General features: G+C 36.3%; 1 protein-coding gene across 14 annotated transcripts in view; it reads right to left on the bottom strand.

The window, feature by feature from the left end:
• NBEA (neurobeachin) overlaps nt 1–24,553 on the bottom strand; it is a 471,232-nt gene that overhangs the window by 184,065 nt on the left and 262,614 nt on the right. For all 14 annotated transcript variants that reach the window (XM_033085485.1, XM_033085506.1, XM_033085530.1 and 11 more), the window contains one exon: nt 3,979–4,103. In XM_033085485.1, coding sequence (XP_032941376.1) covers nt 3,979–4,103 — 125 coding nt within the window. The remainder of the gene's footprint in view (nt 1–3,978; nt 4,104–24,553) is intronic.

Genomic DNA, 24,553 nt, shown 5'->3' with positions numbered 1-24,553 from the left:
AAATCAATTTTACCAAAAAAATCTAATGCCTAATATTAAAATCTTAGAAATGAAGGAGACTAATCCAAAAGGAAAAATTCTCTAGTCAATCACTAGCAAATGCTGCTATGACTGAGATGCAAAGAGTCTCAAGGGACATTTTAGTACACAGCCATAGGAATCTGCTAGAATTTTTCACACAGTTCTATATAGGCATAGAAATATATTATAATTTCTCATTGCAACATTTTTTACTTGCCAGGTACTTTGAACATATATTCATATGTATACATATTGTATACATATGCACACTCACATACATATATATATATGAATATTATATTTTATGAAAATTGGAAATCCAAACATGCATACAAAAGCTGACTAACAGACTGTAGTTAAAAAGGAACTTCATTGCGACAGAAATTTTTTGAGAAAATATAATTTCCCATTAGTACAACACTGAATGTTTCCTACAGGAAGAAGTCACTATCATCTAAAAGTAACACTGCTCTTCTTAGGTCTTCAAGGTAGAATTTAACATTTGTTTTACTTCTCTAAAACAAACATATAGATCATAGACATAGTTTTCATTTCCAAGACTCCTTCCTTAATGACTGCAAATATAACATAATTACAGTATCCATACATCCAACATCAAATATGATTTAATACTAGACTAGCTGTAAAGCGCTTTTTTATCTGTCAAGGTCATATCTTGATGGCTGCACAAGCTCAGATAAATCAGGTGTTAAGCAGGAACATCTCCAAGGAATCTGTTAATTCACTCATCTGCAATCCTCAGCATATCTTATTATTTACTGCCAAAGAAATGACTGATTAATTTTGTCATCTTTGCTCTGTGATTTTTGCTCAGCTGAAACTGGCTGCCCTTTTCTGCAATGCCTGATCAGACCTATTTAAGTTGATGCCTTTGATCGCAGACACTGAGGAGCTTGCTGACTTAGGCTTTGACTAAACATTCCTCTATTGCAATATTTATGTGCAGAATCCTAAATTATAATGGACAGTCAATGCAGATAACAAAAACTTTTAAGATGTTCCCACTATTTTACTGATGCTCAAGACAACTTGTACGAGAGGTATCAGTCAAGATGAAAAATTGAAACAATAGTCAACAAATTTTGCTTTGATGAAAATACTGTATTTCTCAAAAACAAAGTATCTGAGGTCAGGAAATAAAATTGGTATTGGAAAACTATGCAGTCTGATTTTTTTAAAATGCTTTAAATTCTTTCTGTAGTGCGATGTCATGCTCAGTTTTGGAAGCTAGGGGCATTTTTCTATCAAACTGTTCCAAACGAAATTATCAAAACAAAGCCAATAAAAAACCACAACTACAATGAAAGTTAAACCCTATGGAAAAAATCTGCCTCTAGCTCTTTATTAATCACATTCCAACACCAGAGGCTAGAAGTACATCAAACTGCACCAAATCCTTTTCACATGACAACCTCATAAATTATTCAACTCATTAGTAACACCAAGAGGCATAAAAATAACATCAGTCTTAAGGATGTTTTCTTACAGAGAAAGGTCAGCTAAAAGTTTCAGTATTAAAATCCAAAGTCTTAACCCTCTGGAAAGTAAATACTTTAGTCAGAATCTGTGAATACTTGAATGCATGCTGGTTTAAAATTCCATATTAATTTAAATATATATATGAAAAACTAGAATTTTTAAAATTCTGCAAACTTCAGCCTAGTGTCAATTTTTATGCAACCACTGAGTTTGATGTTCACCATCTGTGTACAAACCTGACTTTTAATTTTCCTGTATGGTGAATGCACAAGTGTTATATGCATATAAAGTCCATGGTTTCAGTGATTATTTGCCTTTCAAAAGCAACACAGCAATTAACACAGTTTTGTACTCCACTCTTAAAATCTCTATCCTGATGTTTTGGAAGAACATGGAGAAAATAAACCTTTGTCGAATATGAAATACCATATACAAATGGAGGAAACGTCTTTTTTAACCCAGCTTAAGGATAGTTTATGACTTGAAGTCATGATAGCCTTCACCTTTAAGTAAGGATTAAGTTACGCTTACTTGTATAACTGCACACACAGATATTAATTCAGATGTCTAATCTTGTTTGGATCCCAGCTATCTGCCTAAAGAACCGCAAAGTTGGTGAAAAGTGTAGGTCATAAAGAGTTAGCTTTGTATCTATCATATTCAGAACTTTTGGCAACCTTAGCCTTTGACTAAACATCAGATGAAAGATTCAGCTTGCTTTGTGAATGATTACAGTAATTTCACTATTATAAGCCGCACTGAGTATAAGCCGCACATCCGGGTGCCAGCAACTTTTCATTCTTTGTCCATACATAAGCCGCACCTGATTATAAGCCGCATGTTACAATGCAGAGTGTGATAAAAGGTATCTATTCTATCACCATCTGTTGAGGGTCGGGGTAGTGATCCTTATCTCCGTGGGAGATATTCTGCTAATGGGCCATCCACTGAAACCAGGTAGGGCATTGTTCTTTATCTTTTCACAACCCATTCTTCCTCCAGCGAGTCATTTTCTGCTAATGGCCCATTGAGTCCCACTGTGGGACTGATAAAATTACTGCATCCCATTTGAAGTTGCTCCAGCCAGGGGGAAGAGCCCAACATTTCTTACCAAGATAAAAACAGCAGTTTTGGGACACTAAGGTAGCCCCTTTCTCCACTGGACTCCAGAAGAAAACCAGATTTCTCCACATCACCACTGGACCTTTAGAGGGAAACTGCACCTTGTACAGGAGCACTGCTCCAACTGAGCCACATCTGTCACTGCAGGAGGACTGCAGCCACCATTTAATGGGACTGCTGCCAACACCCTGCCTGACGGGGTGTCAGGTTGTACTCTGACTTTGTCAGGGTTTGGAGTTTGTTTCTTTGTAGTACTGTATTTCTACTTTAATTTGCCTAGAAAAGAACTGTTATTCCTAATTCCCATATCTTTGCCTGAAAGCCCCTTGATTTCAAAATTATAATAATTTGAAGGGAGGGGGTTTACATTCTCCATTTCAAAGAGAAGCTTCTGCCTTTCTCAGCAGACACCTGTCCTCCAAACTAGAACAGCAACTTTTTGTTCTCTATCCATATATAAGCCGCACCTGATTATAAGCCGCACTTTGGGTTTGGACCAAAATTTTAGTCAAAATGGTGCGGCTTATAATTGTGAAATTACTGTACTTCAACTTTTCACTTCTTTTCAGCACTAAAACAAAAAATAGTAAAAACAAACCAGAAGATCATCACAATATTCTTTTAAAAGCTCCTGTCTTTGATATGCTAGAGAGGCATCCTAGCTTAAACCTGAGAAATAAATTCACTTTAGATTTTTGGAGTATTCAGGTTCAGTCTGCTGTACAGAAGTCACAAACACATGAAACTTTTACATGTTATAGAGGAATTTGTAACCATATTCTCATTCCTCTTCTTCTCCATGAAAATCAAACATTATCTAATTCTTCAGTTTCTAAAACTGAAGCTTCTATGTATTCAGTTCACTATTGAAATAAAAAGTTAGCCTTAAAAATTACTAATGCATTTCATGATTTGCAGAAAAAATACTTGTGGATAAAATTTTCATGCCAGAATAAAATTTCTGATGTTTTTAAATACTTCATTCACAAAATGTCTCCAATGGAACTATTAAGACACATTAGTTTGATGACCTCTTTCATTCAGTCACTCCAGAGAGACAAGTGCAGTTGTTTCTATCAGTGCCTCAAAATTAGCATCTGGGAATGCTAGAGCAGTATAATGTGAAACCCTTGGGGATCAGGGAATTTAACAGCTCACAAGCTCGAGTCTTCTGGTTCATTAAAGTGTAAGAATTGAAAGAATTCCTTTTCTAAGACTATGTTGTCCTAGGAATTCTCAGCACCGTCCTTGAGAAAGAAGGGACATGATTCTCAGGCATTCATGGACATCAAGAAAGCATGATGAGCTATATTTTTAAGCTGAGTTAATACTGACCATATTCCACAGCGGCTTTTAGGAGAGCATCAGCATGAGTAGACCCAAAAGCATTGCGAACAAATCTCCTCCGTCGGCGCAAATCATCTTCCCAGTAATCCAAGCGCCAGAAGTCATGCAGTTGGCTGGAAAATAAAGAACACACAAATCAGCACCTACCACAGCTTGAACTGTATTTACATACATTATAGTATAATTTCACTGCTGCTTTCCCATTTCTGGAAAACAATCTTGTAAAAACATGTATTACTAAAACTTACAATATTCTAGCGTTTCTTTACATGCATTTATGTATTATAAACCCCAGCATTGCCTGTCTCAAAATGTTCTGCCTGCTGCTAAAAACATTAATCACACTGAACCCATTAACAAATGCAGCATCAAATTACAAGTATTAATGGCACAGCTTGCTTTATTTTACAGTGTTTTTAACAAGGCTTGTAAATCATAGAATGGATCTCAGTGCAAATAGTTTGCAATTTAATGACTATGGTCCCTTAGCAGACTGAACTTAAAAGTATAAAATATTGCCCACTTGAATTTTGTGGAACTATGATTAAACTAATGTGCTGAAATATTCATTGAAATAATTCCCCACTGCCCCTAGCAACCTGAGAAAATTGCAATTTTATTCATTATTAATAACACTGAATTAGAGCAGCAAAAAAGTTCCACCATGTGGTAATTGTCTTGGTAAATTATTATTCCAGCACTAACAGAGTACTAGGATGATTTTATAGCTCCCAGCTAATACAAGCCATTAACAACCACAGCCATCTTAGTGTTACATTGCCTTTTTACATTCAAAAGAATACTAAACTCCAGCAGAATTATATAAGCCATTGTTAATCTACATTAAAGCCAAAAAGTACACATATATAATCATCTGGTATTCAACTTTGGCTCTAAAGAACTGACCAGCTCTACTTTCAGACAACTTCTTCCTCTTATCAACACAAACCTTCCATATGTTTTTTACAAGTTATTTGAGCAAAGGTGATTTCTAAGACAACATTTTTAAAGGTTTTTGGATTACCAGGAAGAATGCAAATGTTTGTGGATGCATCCTTATCATCAAACTCATAATTGAACACACTGCACACTTAAAATCATTCTGCAGGCCATGACCTTGCAGACCCTAACTAGGGAACCATTGCTTTAAACCAGTCATTTTCAATCTATCAGTAATGCCCTGGGACATGTGTGATCAAAAGCCAAAGAAAAAAATGGGAAAAAGAAAAAAAAAGAGAAAAAAGTTGACAACTCATGAGTATGGGCTACATCTTTGCTGGATTTTTCTAGTTATTACTTTAGGCACTGTTTTGTATATCGTCTTCATTTTGAGAAGCTATGCGCTGGTAGCCATTTCCAGAGGAAAAGAAGAAATATGCTGATGTATGACAGACATTTTCCTTCTTTAAAGTCCACTTAGGTACTTTTTTTAATGCTTTCATTAGTTATTGTCCAACTTTACTAGCTGTTGTCATGAGACCTGGATCAGCTCTGGAGGGCAGGGCACCAAAGGGAGTGGATCTAGCATCCTACTTTCTAGCCACAAACAAATTTTCAGAAGCAGGACACTATAATTTTTAGTCAATGCTGGTGGTTTTTGCATTCTGAATGGCATTTTACTTATTTACAAGCAGTGAGGAGGCAATTTCAGAGGTTTTTTGAAAGGCAAGAAGGTTTCCCTTTATAATTTCATTTCAGAGTAAGTCATGATACGACAGAAGTAAAAAAAATTAATGAAACCCTTTTTAAAAAAAGGAGGTTTCTGAAATTATGTGTATTGGCAGCAATAAAAAAAATACTAATGTTGATAAGAATGGTCTTTGTAAGAATAAAAAACCTCATGAAATTAAGAAATCATCAAAGATTTTAAAAATACATTTTTAATTTGTTCTGTGTTTAATCTGGTAGGTCATTTCCTTGTTTAATCATTCTGAAGATTATTGTATATTCTCAATTTAAAGTAAATCAGATTTTAAAGTATTTTAATGATGTGTTAAGTAAGAAAGTGATGGAATTGTGAGCATATTAAACCAATTTTGCAATCCAAAAAAACATTACAAGTTCACCAGGGATTGAAGCTTGAAATACGTAATAAGGTGCAAAGTTAAAATTTTTGAGAGAAAAGAACAGAAACATAATTCCTAATCAGAAATTATATTACTTTTAAAAACAGAACTGAAGTTTCTTCTTACAATTTTCAACAGAAGCCTATCCTACAATGTTACTACATGCTTCCAGGTACTGGAAATCAGTATCTCAACCCTAAAAAAAAGGTTTCTGAATCTGAACTAGTTGATTGAAGATTTATTTTTGACTCTTTGAGCAACATTATTAACAAAAAGACAAGGTACTTTTCCTACCCTCTCGTTAGAAAGAAAGCAGACACTTCAAAACAAGATGGATCTATAAATACAGAAAGCTTTGAATGATTTGGTTTCATCACTTGATTAACAACAAAATTGTGTGATTTTCCTTAAATGTTGTATTATTACATCTCTTGGTTAGATACTAGTAACCAAAAGACCGTGGCACCAGTTCCAGCCTAAAAATAAGAATTTAACCTGCTTTAGAAGTCCAGTGTTACAGACTGAATCAGTGTTAAATTGTCTAGCCCATAGACGACAGCACTTTAGAAATACTTATATTCTAATCCTGTGGATATTACTCAGGTTTTAAGATTTTTGAGAAATTTAGGTAGCTGTTAGGTAGTTCTAATGGATGGCTGTAAATTAAGCAGAACTATATTTTCTAATGCTGTACTAGGCACAAGTCAGTCCTACAAGAGAGCATGCCTGCAAATCTCCCACATCTCTTTCTGCTACAATGCATTTTTTCCAGAGGTGACTTGACTAAATCAAGTAATTTTAGTAATTTATTTCTGTGACAAGTACAACATTTCAATAAGCTTTACTTTTCTTATAATGTATGTTATTAATAATCCTTATTTCCACAGCCAACTAGATTACATGTAATTTCTCATTCCTCGATATCTTACACTTGTCAAGTGACATTTTGAATCAGGCTTGTTTGAATGAAGACGCGCATATTAAGCGCAATGTAATGAATTTATTTTAAGAATCATAAGTTTATAGCATCATTTATGAGCTACTTCTAAAGACTTTTAAGAAAAGATAAATATATATATCCTTTCAAGTTATTTAAAATGTACCCTGAAACACATGACCCAAAGAACTCCACATGAATATAATTTCCTTACAAACTACAGTATAATCCAGTATAAACCTTTCTCATCATAATGAGAACTGGCAAGAGACTAGTAATACTACAAGGCTACTAAGAATGAAAACAATTATTTGGAAGGGTATGGTGTTCTAACTTAATCCCAAATTTCAGACGTCATACAGTTAATACTGACAAAGAAAATACATGTTTTAATGGAACAAGCCCTATTGTACTACATACTGGAGGATTACAAATTTTGCTTCACTGCCACTGTCATCATTGCTACCCACTTGACAAATTGATCTGTGTGTTCTACTTCAAATACATTTTCTTGGCCAGCATGGAATGGAAGGGTAAACTCGTGTTATGCTGCCCTGGGTAGCCAAGATGAACATCGGTAAGTTGGCGCAAACAGCTTTGAAGTCTCTCAAATGTAGGCTGCTCTAAAACTCCGATCTGCCCGGAATTCTGCATAATATTCTTTACTACACCACACACACCTTCCATATATATGGGGACAAAGATTATTGAGACAGACTAAAGTGTTTCAGGTAGCTCAATTATCCTCTGAGAGGAGAAACTGTGGCGTGCTCTGCCAGCAAAACAATTAAGAGGAATGTCAAGTCAGCCTGCACAGCAAAATCCTCACTGCCTTTACACATTTCCATGGTTTGAACATTTAAAAAGCAAATTTTGAAAAGATTTTGTCAACTCCTATGGTCATAGGTGCCATAAAGAGCATGGGAAGGGTTTTTTCTTGGACTTATGAATAACAGCTGTCCTAAACTGTAAGTCTTTGTCCATCCCGTGCACATTCAGCATCTGTGACAACAGCTGCATGGCTGTGAAACCCAGTCCCTGATCATGTACAAGGTGCAGTTTGCTACATGTCATCTACAGCTACAGCAACTAGTGGCAAAAATGAACAGTGGGGAGTAGCAGTACACACATCCATAAAAGATCCTCAGACTGCAGCCCAGAGGATGGGCTGGCAGATGGAAGAGATTAAGTTTGAATATATTAATGAAGAGGAACAAGCCTGCAGACATGGGGGAAGGGGGAAAAGTTGTTTTGAAAAAGAGGTGGGTCACAGAACTGGAAGGATATCAGAGAACCCAAAGTCTTTGCAATACTGGGAAAATACCAGAAAAGGCAAGGACTTGATGATCTATAATTTCAAGAATTAGTCCTGGTTGCTTTTATGTGACATATTTTGAAAACCAAAAATTATTCTGTCCACAGCATGGAATTATGACTGTGTTTTGAGAAATGAGAGGAAAAAAGTATATTGGGAAAGCATAAAGCATTCCCCCAATGTAATATAAAGAACAGAAAATGAATGGCATTAAAAAAAAGGTAAGTAAAAGAAAACTTGAAATACAAATATTACAAAAATACTTATGCAATATCTGTAAAGGTTAAAGCCAAAATATAAACCTATTTGCCAGAAGATCCAAGTACCAGAAATCTTCTGTAGAAACAAAGGAGCAAATAAGATTCAGAAGTGGTGTTGCAATAGATGCTGTAACTCTACATAATATTAAACTCTGGAAATATTAACACAGAGAATAAAGACGTAATGAATCTGAGAAACATCAAATGTCATGAAAATTGGAAAATATGATAAAAGCGGGGACGGGTTTCCATTTGGACTTTGAAATAAGGATGAAACAGAGCACAGAGAAACTCTAACAGCAAACACTACTACTGATTATCAGAATAGGAGCAGAGGAGTCACCTTTGAAAAGCAGAAAGAGAACTGCCTACAGTTTCTCTCTTATGATCATGTTACTAATGGTCTTGCATTAATAATGAAGGACAAAGCTGAGACAAAAGAGAATTTGCTACAAATGAAAGAGAGAAAAAACTATCAGAAGATGACTAATGATCAAAGATTCACCAAATTGATGGAGAAGAATTTTCTAAGAACTGTTTTAAAGGGTAACACCCTTTTCAGAAAAGAGGGAGTGATTTGTGTGGCTTTTATTTTCTTCTTAAGGCACCGGGAAAAGGAGTATTTAATTCACACTCTTAATGAAGATTTCTAACTTCTGAAAATTCTGTGTCTTAATTTTGGTGAAAAAGCTGAGGACACATCAAAAGCTGAAAACAGAAATCTCTCAATTTGAATTAAGCCTCAGATAGATGTCAGTAGATGTGCAAGGGAGGCTGTGACAATAGAGATGTTAATTTTAGCTATGGCACTACTTAAACCACAAACTTCTAAGGCAGTAAAATCCCAGGATTATGGATTTTAATGTATTGCATAGAGTCTGAAGGAAAAAAACTCATAATGAATACACAAACAAACAAGAACTAACAGTTTACTGGTTTCCTAGACTTTTTATGAAGCTTAATTCTACAGAATGCGTTGTTCACTCTGGAATGGCAGCTATATTATGAAATAATAGTAAAGTTACACCAAGAAGCAGCAGTTGTTGGGAAATAAGACTAACCACGCATAAAGCTATAAATAAGGAAAAAATAGAGAGAAAAAAGCCACATACCTCTTACAAATAGCAATGGAAGTGGCAATAACTCAAATGTCTACAAAGTAAAACTAAAGATAAGTAGTATTTTTTAAATCATTGAATTAACAAAAAATATGAATTGAAAATAGTGAGAGAGAAGTTTGGCAAATCAATCCAAGTACTAATGGGCAATAGTAGGACACTTCATGTAGTACAGCTAAATGAAACAATACCATTTCCTAAAGTTATATACTTGGTTCCTTTTAGTGAATCCAATGGCGTTGAATAAAGAACTGAAGCAAGTTACAAAGCAGATACATAAATTATCGGTGTTTGACTCACCAGAATCACAAAGGTTTTTTTAGTAATAAAATATGAGCAACAACTGAGTTCAATTGCAGATTCTAGAGATAATAAATTGTAAATTAGAAACACAAAAAATGAAATAAAATTTGGGGTTAGAATCAAGACATAAAAGATTATATTTGAAAAAAAAAAAATAAGGAAAAGAAAGTGGCTGGAACAATACTCTGGTTTAACTCAGATTTCTGGTTTGGAACCTTAATACTGCTTCAGAATGTGGTTTGCTGACACTCCAAAGAGGAAGCAAAACACCCAAAGCTCAAAAAGACATTTTATACTTTTAGCTAAAGGAAAATTTGGGTAAAAATTGCTTTTGGAAGACGCCTTGGAAGAACGTAAAGTGGTTTAGGACATTTTCATTTTTAATGCATATTTTTTTAATATCATTCTAACTCAGCACAATGGGTACTTAAGTAAGATTTCACAAGTACTGCCATGAAGCCACAGTATAGCAAACTCAAGATGGAATGAACTAAGGGTCATCTCTGTCCTTCTTAACTTTCTCTTAAAAAAGAATGACAGAATGACTTAAGACTAGGAGCATGCTACAGGTGGCTAAAATTACAGTAATTTCACGATTACAAGCTGCACTGTTTTGACTAGAATTTTGCTCCCACCCCAGAAATGCAACTTACACTCAGGAGCAGCTAATATCTGAATAATTTTCTGACATTTCCAACCCCGGAAGTGCAAACCGAGGTGCCGAGCCGACCACCTGCCAGTAAAACTTGGGACTGTGTGATTGTTACAAATTGGTTACTCTGTTTCACGGTCAGTGGAGTCAGGCTCCATGCTGGCAGCACAGGGACGGGAGCCAGGGGAGCTCCCGCCTTCAGGCAGCGCAGCCCGGGGTAGGTGGGGGGTTCCCTCCTGCTGGCCCCGTGGCTCGGGGGGAGGTGGGGGGCTCCTGTCCCCGCCTGCCGCCGCCAAAGGAGCAGGGGGGGTGCTTCCCCTCCTGCCGCCGCCACCGTGGGTGACAGAGGGCTCCATCCCCTCCTGCCACCGACGCCGTGGGTGCCGGCAGGCTCCGTGTCCCCCCGCCACCGCGGGGCAGTGCTGGGCCAGGGCGAGCGAGGCCAGCGGCGGCGGTAGTCGGCCCCAAGCAGCCCCACCAAGCGGCAGCGCTGAGTTGGGCCACCTGGCCCTGTCGGCAGCCCCGAGCGGGCCGAGCCCTCACAGCCCGAGCCGAGACAGTAAACCCCGCCATCCCGTGATTCTGTTACTATTTGGCAACTTTGTTGCACACGGGTCCTCGCCGCAAATGACAGAGCGGCTTATAATTGGGTGCAGCTTGTGTATGGACAAAGAACGAAATGTTGCTGACACCCGGAGATGCGGTTTATAGTCAGTGCGGCTTATAATCGTGAAATTACTGTAAGTAAAATGTGTTCCATCATAAGTGTGCATGATAATTTTCTTATTCAAAATGTAAAAATATCTCAAAATTTAATTGACATAAAACTTAATCTACCAAATGAGCACTGAATATTTCATGTTTTGACTACTATGCTTGTTATAACATCACATCTGAAACTGGCACCATGACATTAACATACGCTCCTCCTTTTAGGAAATACAATATGAAAATAAAAACATTTGAAGACGTTTGTTAATTTAGAAAGATGAAAAAGAAAAAAGTAGTGTATTTTCATAGGAATTTATGCCATCATAACTTTTTTCCCGAAGATTTGATCAACATAGTGTTTTGCAATTTAAATGCGTTTAAAAATGAAATTTCCATTTAATTCCTCCACAGTTTTTACAAGTATATTACCTATTGTTAGCCAAATTATTTTTCTTGTTAAGCACATCATCTGTCAAACTAAAAGAAAAATAAAAGTGGCTACCCTCTGACTACAAAACTAGGAGACCTCATGAAATAATACAACTTTTTGTCAAAATTGGCTGGAAAGTGTCGCATGATTTTACAGCTATAATCTATAAGAAATAAGATAAACATTCCAGAAAATAACTTATTTTTCTTAATTTAACAGAGTAAAATGCTGATTTAATAAATTAAATAAAAAAAGTTTTATGACTTCTATTATTTTGCTATAAAGATGTTGTTTTTCAAACAACGTTAACTTTAATAGATACAGTTCTTACGATATTTAAGATATTTATTTCTTATGATAGCTAAGATATTTACAGAATTAAGTTTGAAATTTTTTTTTTCAATTGTAGTTTTTCCTCTGAGCTTCAAACATTAAATATTCTTCCAGTAATAATTCTGTAGAATGGATTAATCTGATAGTACAGTTACCTATTTCTGTTCAGCTTTTCAGCCAAGAACATCAAAGTGCATTTGAGTAGGAAGCATGGTGACTCAATTCTGCCTAGGGAAGGTGAACAATCATTGCACAAAATACAGATGAACTGGTGTTATGTCCACTGGAAAGTAAGAGAATTCTTTATCGAAGTTATGTCTTGCCTCTTATTGTCTGACTCCTTTTTTTCACAGAAATTAATTTAAAAAACCCCAAATCTCAACTCACCCCCAAAACAACCCTTCCCTAGCTGGGGTCTTTTAGTATTATTTGCTTGGTTCAGCTGTAGCACCGAAAAGGGAAGACTGAGAGAACAATTTATTCAAACATCACAGAGACACCCTCCTCCTTTGCCTTCTGCATGAGCACTAACTACACTACTTGTGTAGATGATAGGATATTTTGTTCTGAGTGCAATGAATACAGATAGATTCTTTTGGTTGCTTTTTGTACCTTTACTGGAGAGAAATTAAGAAAAATCCTAAACCACAATGATCTCTTTTCCCATTGAATTCTGAATGACAATAATATCACTGCACTAAGAAACTCCAGTAAACAAAGCTGGAGGTTGTTTTTAATATCACCCCCCTGTAGCCTACATCAGCACAATGCAGAAGATTTTGCAAATGTTCTAATGAAGTAGCAGCTTTTTACAAGAAAAATAAGTTGCTGTGTATTTCAAGATTTCATGTATCATATTAAACACTTATCTAGGGACAGCAGGGTCCTAGCTTATAAAAAAAATTCTGAGCCTTCATGACTTGTCTGCAATTCTAGAAGAGTTGAATAGTAGCTAAAATTTTGTATAGTTAGGATTAGATTGCTTGGACAAATGAAAAATAGTCCCCAGATTTCCAAGTGGGTATCCAAAGTAAAAGAGCTTGCTGAAGCTCTGGAAAACTTCAGTGCCTCGTTGGCTGACTTAAAGGTCAAACACTAAAGGCTCAGACTTGTAAGTAGGGATAACACATGTGACTGCTGATGAGGATGCTGTCCCAGCTGTCTGCTCCATTCCAGATGCACAGATTAAGGTGTCTGAATCTCTAGTGAAGGAATTACTGAAGAACCTACTGAGCATACAAATTACAGCCCAGGTTCAAGACAAACCAGCAATGACTTGTCAAAAAATCTAGAGCTGCACTTTGAACAGAAACAGCATGGCTGAGATAGACAGCTAGGACTTGTAATCTCATTAGTTACTCCTGTTTGTAAGTCATGGCATGAAGGTTACGGAATCCAGGAACAGAAATTTATCCTCTCGAAGTCTTTAATCAGAAAAAAGAGAAAAAGTTTTATCTAAATATTTCTAAAGCATTATTCTAAAACTAAGAGACACAGTTTTATTTTTCATATATATTTATATATATATATATATATATATATATATATATATTTCTTAAAACCCCATAATGAATCACTGTTTCAGACCTTTATAAATTATTCAAGCTGCAACTGTTTAAAGACAGCTAACTTATTAACCTGGCATTGAGATGAAATAATTAGCTTCCTTGAGGCCTAACAACAAACAGCAACAGTAATCAAAATCTAATAAATAAATAATAAAGTTTTACCTAGGTAATTGTTTTAATTTCCATCATGCGGAGTTGTTTATTAAAATTCAAGTCTAATAATACACTACTTTAAAAAAATAATTATTTTTGCAAATGCCAATTCAAGCTTGGTAACTGGAACTATATGAATTCAAGATTTATAGAAGCCTGAAGTTTTATGTCTCCTGCAAGTTTTTTGGTTCAGATTTAATTTTTCCCCTATCATCCAGAAGTAAGTTAAGAAAAAGCATATATCTAGCTGTAACTTAATGTTGTTCTTAAGAACTGAAACAGACATGACAGGCCAGTCAGTAGATATGCCTTGTCTGGTGGATAAACAATTATTCCTATCCCCAAATAGAGCTTGTATTGATGAAATAAACATTTTCCAAAGGGCATTGCTATGAATGCTATAGAATTTTTAATAGAGACCATGTTTATAATACTATCAAAAAATACTGAAGTAATCTTAACTTTGATCTTTTTTGTTTCTGGGAATTTTTGCGAGAGCTAAAAAGCCAGCTTGGCAAATAAATCAAAACTTTTCTATTTATACTTTATTTTTGACAATCAAGAGGTTCTTCAGAAGTATAGAAACATTCTTCCATAAAACATCCCAAAATACATCAGCATGACCTAATAATTTATTTTGGGCTCTGAAAATATTATACAAGAAGAAGCAGACGTGATGTTGGAAAAGAAAAAAAAAGAAAAAAGATGACACCAAATTATAACTTCTTTGTTTTCAGTCTTGAAATGAATTGCTATTTTTGAGGGTTCTGAAAAATGAGTAGGATATACTCCAAAGAATTTTTGCAGACAAAGTATTTGTATTACATTTACAGTAATTTCATGAGCATAATGTGCACCGGACTATAAGGCGCACCCCCTGGGAGTTGGCAACTTTTGCAACTTTGTAGATCATATAATGTGCACTGGACTATAAGGCGCACTATTTTTTGCAGCGAGGAGCCGTGCAGCGCGCAAAAAAGTAACGAATTACTCAGGTGCTCAATTTGCAAACATTTTTCAAAGATCGATGTAGAATTAAACGCAGCCCCAGGCGCTCTCCCCATGCAGCGGGCCCCAGCACTCCCGCCTGCCTCCGGCGCTGGCTGGCACGGCTCATGGCTCCTGGCTCCCATTGTGTAGCCGCGCTGCGTCCCGGCTTCCCCTCGGCTGGTGGCAGTGCCGCTTCTCAGCGCTTTCCCGTGGCGCTTTTTCACCGCTTCTCAGTGCTTTCCCACGGTGCTTTTTTGCCGCTTTTTGGCGGTGATTTTCGCCACTTTTTGCCACTTTCCCGCGACGTTTTTTCGCTGCTTTTCCGTGGCGCTTTTTCGCCGCTTTCCCGTGGCACTTTTTCACCGCTTCTCAGCGCTTTCCTGTAGCACTTTTTTGCCGCTTTTTCTCCGCTTTTCCATGGCGATTTTTCGCTGCTTTTCGGTGCTTTCCCGTGGTGATTTTTCGCCGCTTTTTCGCAGTTCTTTTTCGCAGCGCTTTTTCGCTGCTTCTCAGTGCTTTCCCGTGGCGCTTCTTCACCGCTTTACGGTGCTTCCCATAGCGCTTTTTTGCTGCTTTTCTGCGGCGCTTTTTTGGCGCTTTCCCGCGGTGTTTTTTCGCTGCTTTTCGGCACTTTCCCACGGCGCTTTTTCACCACTTCTTGGTGCTTCCCTGGGGTGCTTTTTTGCCGCTTCTTGGCTCTTTCCTGCAGCGCTTCTTAGCGCTTCCCCGCAGCCGCGCCACTTCCCCGCGCTTCTCCCCGGTCGGTGGCCACACCGATTGCCAGTTTCCCCTGCCTGGTGGTCGCGGCTCCCACAGTTCCCAACTCCCCCCGCACGGCCGCAGCTCCCATGGGTCCCGGTTCAGCTCGCAGATCGCACTTCCAGGTTCACAAATTTTCGAACTTTGTACATCAGATAAGGCGCACCGGACTATAAGGCACACTTCTGGGTTCGGGGGAAAATTTTAGTCAAAAAGGTGCGCCTTATAGTCGTGAAATTACTGTATACATTTTATTACATTTATAGTTCAGTTGCTGTTCTATAGTAAGCATAATTCCCTGTAGGGATATGCTCTACAAATATAATACAGAATGTGTATTTGGCTTTATTTGGGTGTATGTTCTTAAATGAATGCCACAGTTAAAGAAAAATCATCAGCGACAGTTTAATAAATTTATATAACCCTCCTCCACTTTTCTGTGTAGAATCACCATGAGGAATTACAACCTTGCTAATTAAGTAGATTTTATACTTTACATGCTCATTGTAGGTTGTTGATTTGGAGGGTTTTTTTGAGCCTTTATTATGGCAATTTGTATGGAAGATGGAAAATGAGAAAGGAGTTCAAACCCATCTAATATTATAGTAGAAAGGAAAGCTTACTGGTTCAGTACTGAATTAGACAATTGATGTGGGGAGGAATCATATACCTGGGAACAGAAGGATGTGCTGCTCTCCCTTCAGAGCATGGGTAGCCAAATTTCTAGATCCAAGAAAGCAAAAATTGAAAACTTCACACAACTGTGAAATGAGTTGAGAAAAGACAAAATCCTAAGAGTAGTTCAAAACTGGGACAAAGGGGAACAAAATGGAGCTAGATGCAGTCTATACCTGGGCTTAAAGGAATTTGGTGGTGGCATTTTTTGGTTTACTTTCTCTGAGCTGTAAATCTGGATAATTACGGATATTTTGTGCCAAAACTTCAGTGACACAAGTCCTTGGAAAGAATGGATTTTGAAGAGTTGAAAAGTCACATATGGCTTAAGAACCATGGCACAGGTAATTTCACTCTCAGAAATTCTCCAAATTCTAATGACCAACTTGGGCAAAAATCTTTTTGTTCTTCAGCACTTTCATTATTTTCTAACCTCTCAATTAATTTAGCTCTAGATCTCCACTGTGTAGCTCAATAGGCATTACTTTTGAAGATGCTGAGAAGCTGATGATCACCTCTTTGAAAACTGCTTTTTCTACAGGGACCAAATTGCCGTGACCTCACAGAATCTGTTTTCCTTTCCTGCAATCTGGGAGACACAGTTCAATACTGGGAAGTTAATACCAGTAATTAAGAGTTGTAATTTACTGGAAGATTAAGGTTGTCAAATTATGCTGAATGATAGCTGAGTTGAGTTCCTTTTATCTAACTTAAGATGTCAACGTTATTGACATTCAAGTAATCAACCCAGGCCCATTCCGCAGGCAATGGAAAGAACTAGTTTCACCTTGGGAAAAGTTGGGTGACAGGATAGAAATCCTAGTGCTCTTGTATCAAGTAACCAAGGTCTCAACACTACAGAAAGCAAAAACCTGGGTTTCTCATGAAATGTCGAGGGAAAGATCATGTCAGAGATCTCATGTGACTGAGTGAAATCCAAGAGGCAGGGTTCAGAAAATGTAGAATTATTGGCTATATGGGTTCTGTTAAATGAGAGAAATTGAGAATGTAGTCGACTGACTTGTCCCAGTCTTACTACACGTAAAAGTAACAGGGAGGTATCTTTTCATCATCTGATTAACCTGATAAAGGGAATTCTGAAAGATAAAATATCCAGAAGCTAAAGAAATCATGTTCTCTATGTGAATTAATAAAAAATTGTTCAAAATTCCACTTTTGAAGAATGGGTTACCATTTTATTCCTATAAAATGGAAATGGATAACCAGAGGGTCAGCATTCTAAATCCCCAGATTCAGATTGCAAATGCCTTATTTGAACAGATAGAAATAATGAACATAAATAACAAATTCAGGAAACAAAAGCTATATAAATTCAAGCAATAAAAAAGGCTGACTCTCAAAAATCAGACTATATTATTAAAGCAATTGAGAAAGTCTAACAGTTAAACACTTAATAACAGAGTACTCTTTATCATGTATAATTAAAAATAAAATATCATGACTATTATTTTGGAGAGACTGAATCCCTGGGGTAGTGCATAATATTTTTTAGGGAAGAAATACAATTTTTTAGACCAGATTATAAAAAGAAGTATTAGTCTGTCAAGTATATGCCTATACAAAATCCCATTAGAGTCAAATCAACAACATATTTAAAATTAGACCTGTTTTGAGACCTATTCTAGGGGCTTAATATCACCGAAATCTGAAAATATGTTTTACGCTGATGGTAGAATATCAATGCACTTTTCTATACCACAGATTGAAAAGTGATTGGCAAAGATATATAGAAATTGCTATTTATTACATGAAAATAGGACTTTAGCTGAGGTTTTTCTCTCTTTTTCTTCTCTTTTTTAAGAAGCAAACTACCAAACACAAAAGATAAACAGTGACAACTTCCAAGATGCCTAGTATGAAGTTGATTGAACTGACACCAGTGTGAAGAGCTGCTAAATCAATCTGAAAGATTATTAATCTTTTTTACAGAAAATAAATGTAGAGTTTATTCTCATCTCATGCCTTAAAGGGCTTTTAATTAAATTCATAAGTCTTGTACAGTTCTAGAATAGCTTTATCCTAGTATATCAAACTATGTAAGAGACCAAAGCAACCTGTGACCAGGTTGGTTAATACATATGACAGGCCTGTACTTGCTATTGTTCAATAACTATGCTATTTTTCTTCTAATGTATAAGTGAACTAGCAAAAGGCTCCTCATCCTATCAGCAGAAGACAAAATAGTTCAGTTATTTCCTCTATATTCTGTTGATGGATAATTATAGAACATGACCTTTCATGAGTCTTTATTTTTCCAAACCATCTAAAATAATTTGCTTTAGTCATACTATTATTATCATTGACTTGAAGCATCCTTGTCTTTCTATAATATTCTGCAGATAGCAATGTGGGTCCAAATTGCAAACTAAGCTACAAAATATATCAGATCTACTATTATTCTAACAGCAGTATCCTCCCATGGAGCAACGAAGCTGAATTATAGACCAACACCTCTTTCCAGTTTAACATTTAATCTGTTTAAAGTCTCTTGCGTGATTTTTTGTGGTGGGGGTGAAAAAGGCACACACAAAAATGTGTTCCAAATAAGGATTCTGTTTCAATGTATCTTATCCCATGAAAAATACATGTAATACTTCTTTTATTTAGCTTCAGGGAGACACTCTACCATGCCATTTATGTAAAATGCTACGAAAATACTCTACATTACCCTCCACCCCACTTACTACTGTGTTGTGAATTAATTCCTAAGAGGAACCCAAACAAGCTGTATAGCTTAACAGATTAATACTAAAAAAAACACCATTAACAACAACTCTGTTGTGTCTCTGACTGTAGGGATTTAGTAGGCAGCAAGAATGCAGTACGATTTGGAATTTATACCCTATCAGTATCCATATCACTTGCCAAAATTTATTTACTTGATCAACTTCTGGTGCTTTCTGACCAGCCTTTAATGAACAGCAGCAGCGCTGGTCCTTGCACAACAAATCCCTCTTTGCTGATAACATAAATACCTGCACAGGCTTAAGCATGGATGACATAGTAGAAAAGAAGTGCATTAAAAATCTCACATTCGAGGAAATGTATAGTCCAGTACTGACTCATAGTAATACATCCTTCTAATAGCTCTTTTATTTATAATAATTACTGTTTTCACTACAAATGTTTATAAATATTTATAAATCCTGTTTAGTGAACATCTTCTGCCTGCAACAGGCCTTTGAAATTAAGCAGAAAGAAAGAAATCAGATCAGATCATTGCTCTTTTTGATATTAAAGACTTTCCTGTTGTGAGATCAAAAATTTTGAAAAAAATAAAATCTGTGTTCTACCTTTGCTCCCTATGAGAATACTGACAGCACACCAACATTAAAAAAAAACAGTGTAATACAGTCTTAAAACTTCTAGATCACCAGCAGGCATTAGGAGTATATGGAAATTTGTAGGAAGACAAAAAGGCATCTATCCTTCCTTTGAGAAGTCTTACTTGCTGGATCAATTTTTTGCCCAAGAATTCTCAAGGTGCATGCACCTTGGGAGGGGAGAATCATGTCCACTCTCCCTTATTTGCAAGCAAAGTACTTTTTAATTTGTACATTCTGTATCTGAAAAATAAATCTTTCATCAGTGCAAATTACATGTTCACCCTAAGTGCCAAGATCCAATGGCATGAGAATACCATTCACTATGTAACATCATGCTTGCAATGGTCTGGCAATATTCTCAAAGCCTGTGACAACAAATCAAAATGATTTTTTACAGGTTTTGCCAACAGTGTTTTTCAAACATACATACAAATAATATTTGTGTCTAGACCCCTACAGCTGATTCTGTTTGAGAGGAAATACAATCATACAAGAAAAGCTATAGTGGACGGAGCCCGCTTCCCCCATGAATCACCAGTTTTGTGGAATGGAACATTGTCAGCCTTTTCTGACAATGCTAGTTCATTTTAAACTAGTAAAAGATTAATTTGAATGGGGAATGAAAGAGCTACAACCATAGAATTAAAATCTGGCTCAGACACAGGCTCATCTCTTACAACATTGTTCCAATTCTTTATGTTTTTCCCCTTTTGAAAATATTGAATCCGTGAGGAAGGTTTAGTCATTCCCACTTGGCTTTCTTTTAGCAATACAGCCACAACCTGGCTGGCACATTGCATTTGCAGGGAGGACGGTGGGTGGGAATGAGATAGAAACAAGTTCATATGTATATCATTCTCTTCTCACTATTACACAAAGTAAAATAGTTCCAGCTGGAAGAATTAACAGAGACCTGCTCCAGAATAAGTGACAGCCTGCTAGGGGAGCCTCCAGGAAGGAGAAAAAGGCCATTTTGGAGCATTGCAGCTAAAGAACACAGACATAATTGACAACAACATGATAGTGATGCTTAATATTAGAAATGGCACCAAGATGGTGAGTTGACAAGGACTCACTATTTCTCATTAGAAAAGACCTAGAGAGAACATAGAGTCATCAAGCAACAAGTTTAAAACAAATGATTGTGCACTTCGTGTGAATTCCTCACACGACATACCCAAAGGTATGGGGTATTGGGTACTCAATGCTATGTCTATAGCAGCCAGCCAAAGTTTAAATGAGTTCTTAAAAGGATAAGACATTTCCTTTCACAGATGGGAAAAAGTCCTCCAGAAGTTATTAGACTCAAGGATATCACCTCTGCCTCAGGAAGTCCCTGAGCTACAATTTGCTGAAAGCTGGGAGGATATGCTGGGGGAATATCATGGTAAAATTAACTGGGGAAATACTAAACTCCTCCCCAGGCCTCCTTTGCAGGCAGCTGACAAATATTGGAGCAGCAGACTTGAATTCTATTCTTGCAGTCTGCTGCTATATGGTTTTCCACTGTTATTTTGGGGCTGATTGCCTCCTGCCATTAAATAGCCCCATGTCAACTAGGTTTGAGTCAATTGACTTTCCCAGTTAACAGCAGTACTAAGTAACTTGTGCCATTGCTCAGCTAATGAGCATAGGACAGAGCGTTTTCAGCAGAAGGATTTAGGCTCTGTAATTATTCTTTAGTAGAAGATTTCACACAAAGGATAAGACATACTTACATATACTACAAAATTCATAGGTCTTGAAATATAAACTAGCTTCTAATATAAAACTCCCTAAGCTTATGAGCTTTTAATTTTTTCCAATGTCATCTAGTTCTTACATTCACAGCCAGGTTACAAGTGTTATTCTATAACACTTTGATAAGTTGACTATTTAATAATATTAACATTTATTCTTTTTGACTAAGTGCAGTGAATACAACTCTATACTGTTAAGTAGGGGAAACTGATATACGCATGAAATTCATCAGCATTTATGAATATTATGGTATTTGCTAGTATAAAACAGAAATCAACCTAGCTGAACTTTAAATGATACAATATAGAACACAAAATTTCTTTTACTTTTTTTTTTTTTACAAAAAATATCCCTTTTTTGTTGCCATTCTCTAAATGGAGATATGAATAAAATTACAAAGCAGCTGTATCAGACAGTACACTTTGTATGATAAGGATAGTGTAAGAACATTTCAGAAAGAATGTCTTTAACAATTAAACTCCATGGGATTAGACTGCAATGTAAATGTTACACGTAAAATACTTTCAGAATTTGAAAAGTGAGTTCTTTAGTATGTAACTGAAAATTGCAAAACAAAAAGTGAAGTTAAACAAAAGGAAAAAATTAGTATGCTTAAAGCAGCAGTTGATCCATTTAAAAACCCACCACTTTATCTGTTCTCTTTTCCTTTGCAAAATCCAATAAACTGCCATTATATTCCTTTTAAATGGTTCCATTACAAGGATTCTATAACAACAGACTAATCTCTTGATAATTATAATAAATGCCTGTAATCAAAGCAGGAACCACTTAAAATAAAGAGAAAGGCTGTTTTCCATCAAACTCATTGTACTTCTGTGACCTTTGGAGCATTAAGCTACATCATACGCTGCCACCTCAGACTGCAACATAGCTTTCCTACCAATCTTGCTCAAATAAAAATAAAAAGGATGCAAGATCAATGGAAATGCGGATTGACACATGGTAAGAGTTCTTACTTTCCAGCTCTGAGCCTTGTAGAACATAAAAACCTCAATTCACAAGATTCCAAAGGCTCAAAGCTGGCAGGATTCAGGCAGCAGCTCTTTCACGGGGTTCCCTTCAGGAGGGAAAGGGGGAAGGACCAGACTGGTATTTCAAAAGATCATGCTATGGCAATGTGAGCCCTATATCACTACTATTGCTTAAGAAAGTATTACTTTTCAGAAAGAAAGGACATTTTATCACAAAACTCAATATTGTATTCACATGAACAAACAATGTTTTCCAGAGATCATTTAAGAAACTGAAGGCTGATAAAATTACGGGAAATGACTATATATGATCAGAATGGCTTTCATCTGCATTTTGTTAGACCCAGCATTGATTTCACTTTTCAGCTGTGAACAGCAAGAGGCCAGCTGTGGCCAAGGGAGAGAGCAAGCAATGAACCAGGGTCACAATAGAGGCTGAGTTGTCAGAAAATTTAACACTTTTAACGACTAAATCTAAGCAAAAAAAAAAAAATCCTCGAGTTACAACCACTTGAAAATTATATCCAGCGGGTCCCACAAACTGTCAGAGAATAGAAGATTTAATTTATGACAAAGTAAAACCTTTGAACTCTAGTTATGTGAATAAACAGAATTATAAGGGGAAAACAAACAAAGCAAGGAAAATATAAAATACATTGCCTTCAAGGCAGAAACAACTACATTTTACTTCCTATTCCCAGATGTGTTAAGGGGAAATTTATGACACCATACTGAAAAGCAAGATTCCCATTGTGAAACCCTTCACATTTATTTAACTAAGCACAATCATTGAAAATGACCTTTATCCAAACCCTTCACAGCTGTCTTAAAATGATCTAAAACTATTGCCAGATTTTCTTTAACTAACATTACTTAACAAAAAGTCATTACCCCAGGGCCATATTACACTACTGGCAAGTAAACACAAATCCATTTTAAACAACATGATACAAAGTTTTAATGAAATATTGATAACAAATTGAAAACTCCCCATTAAAAAGGTGCCAAACAATACAAATCATCTTAGTTTTCTGTTCTAGCAATAAATACTATTTCCCTATTTCTGATAACATATTTATCGAGTATTCGAGATACATATAAAGAGAAATATGGCTACTGCACAAAAACATCTTACATTTAAAACTGTTGTTAAGTGAGGTGTCAAAATTATTTTTAAATGAAACTGTTCTAGCAGCATATAGTGAAAAAATATCATCATCTGTTTTCCAAAGACAGTACATCCAGAGTGTACATTACTCTATAAAATTAAAGGGCTACTGACGATAAATTCATATGGCAGTTTTCATTGCAGTACACTAATAATTTAACAGTGCATTAATAACATTTGGTTCCAAGACATTAAAAGTACTATGTCAAAACGATGAACACCTTATTATTTGTCTTTTTAAAATTTTTTTTTAGATTTTTTTTTTCCCTACATGCATACTAAACATAAAGATTAAAAAATTGTTGCAGGAGCTGGTCTCCTGCAGGTCCAGGTCAACTGACAGGGATTAGGTAAAAAATTAATCACACTTGTGATGCAACATCCATCCATCCATCCATCCATCCATATGTAATCTGAATACTTGTGGATTCAGAACAGAACAACTTAGTTTTAAAAATAATAGCACAGAGAGAGCCACATTAAATGTGGGCGCACACTGTGGGAAGGGGAGGAGAGGACTGTGTTAAGGGGTTGGTTAGTTCAGTAAATCATGGCTTTAAGATAAAGATGATTACGCTGGCTCCTTGGTGTGAGAGGAGAAGGGTACAGGAGGTTCATTTCACCACCAAGTAATTATGCTGACCCAGAGTGTTACCATTTATCATGGCTGAAAGATGACACTCACTGTTAGCCAAGGGAAACTGCTAGTCAAAGGCTTCCATCTAGATCAATACACACCACATTTTTCTACAGCCAAAGGTAATTATACAACAGCAAACTTCACAATCAATATCCACTCGAGCTAACTTATATTATTCTGTACAGACATGAAAGTATGGCACCGTTAACTTCCACTGAAAACTACTGCATGTGACCCAAATTAAAGAGTTTTCCCCAGCCATCACAAAGGAATTTGCTATTTTCTGAGAAAATCTGTATTCTGTTTTCTCTGTCATTAAAAACAAACAATATCCATGCAGGTTTTAAGGACCTGCAGCTGAAACTGATGTTAGTGTTATCATTTCATAAAGTCTCACTTAACACAA

Source organism: Catharus ustulatus, chromosome 2 (assembly GCF_009819885.2).
Source record: "Catharus ustulatus isolate bCatUst1 chromosome 2, bCatUst1.pri.v2, whole genome shotgun sequence".
Taxonomy (NCBI): domain Eukaryota; kingdom Metazoa; phylum Chordata; class Aves; order Passeriformes; family Turdidae; genus Catharus; species Catharus ustulatus.
Note: the sequence above shows the minus strand (reverse complement) of the source record. Positions and strands in the feature narration are given on the sequence as shown.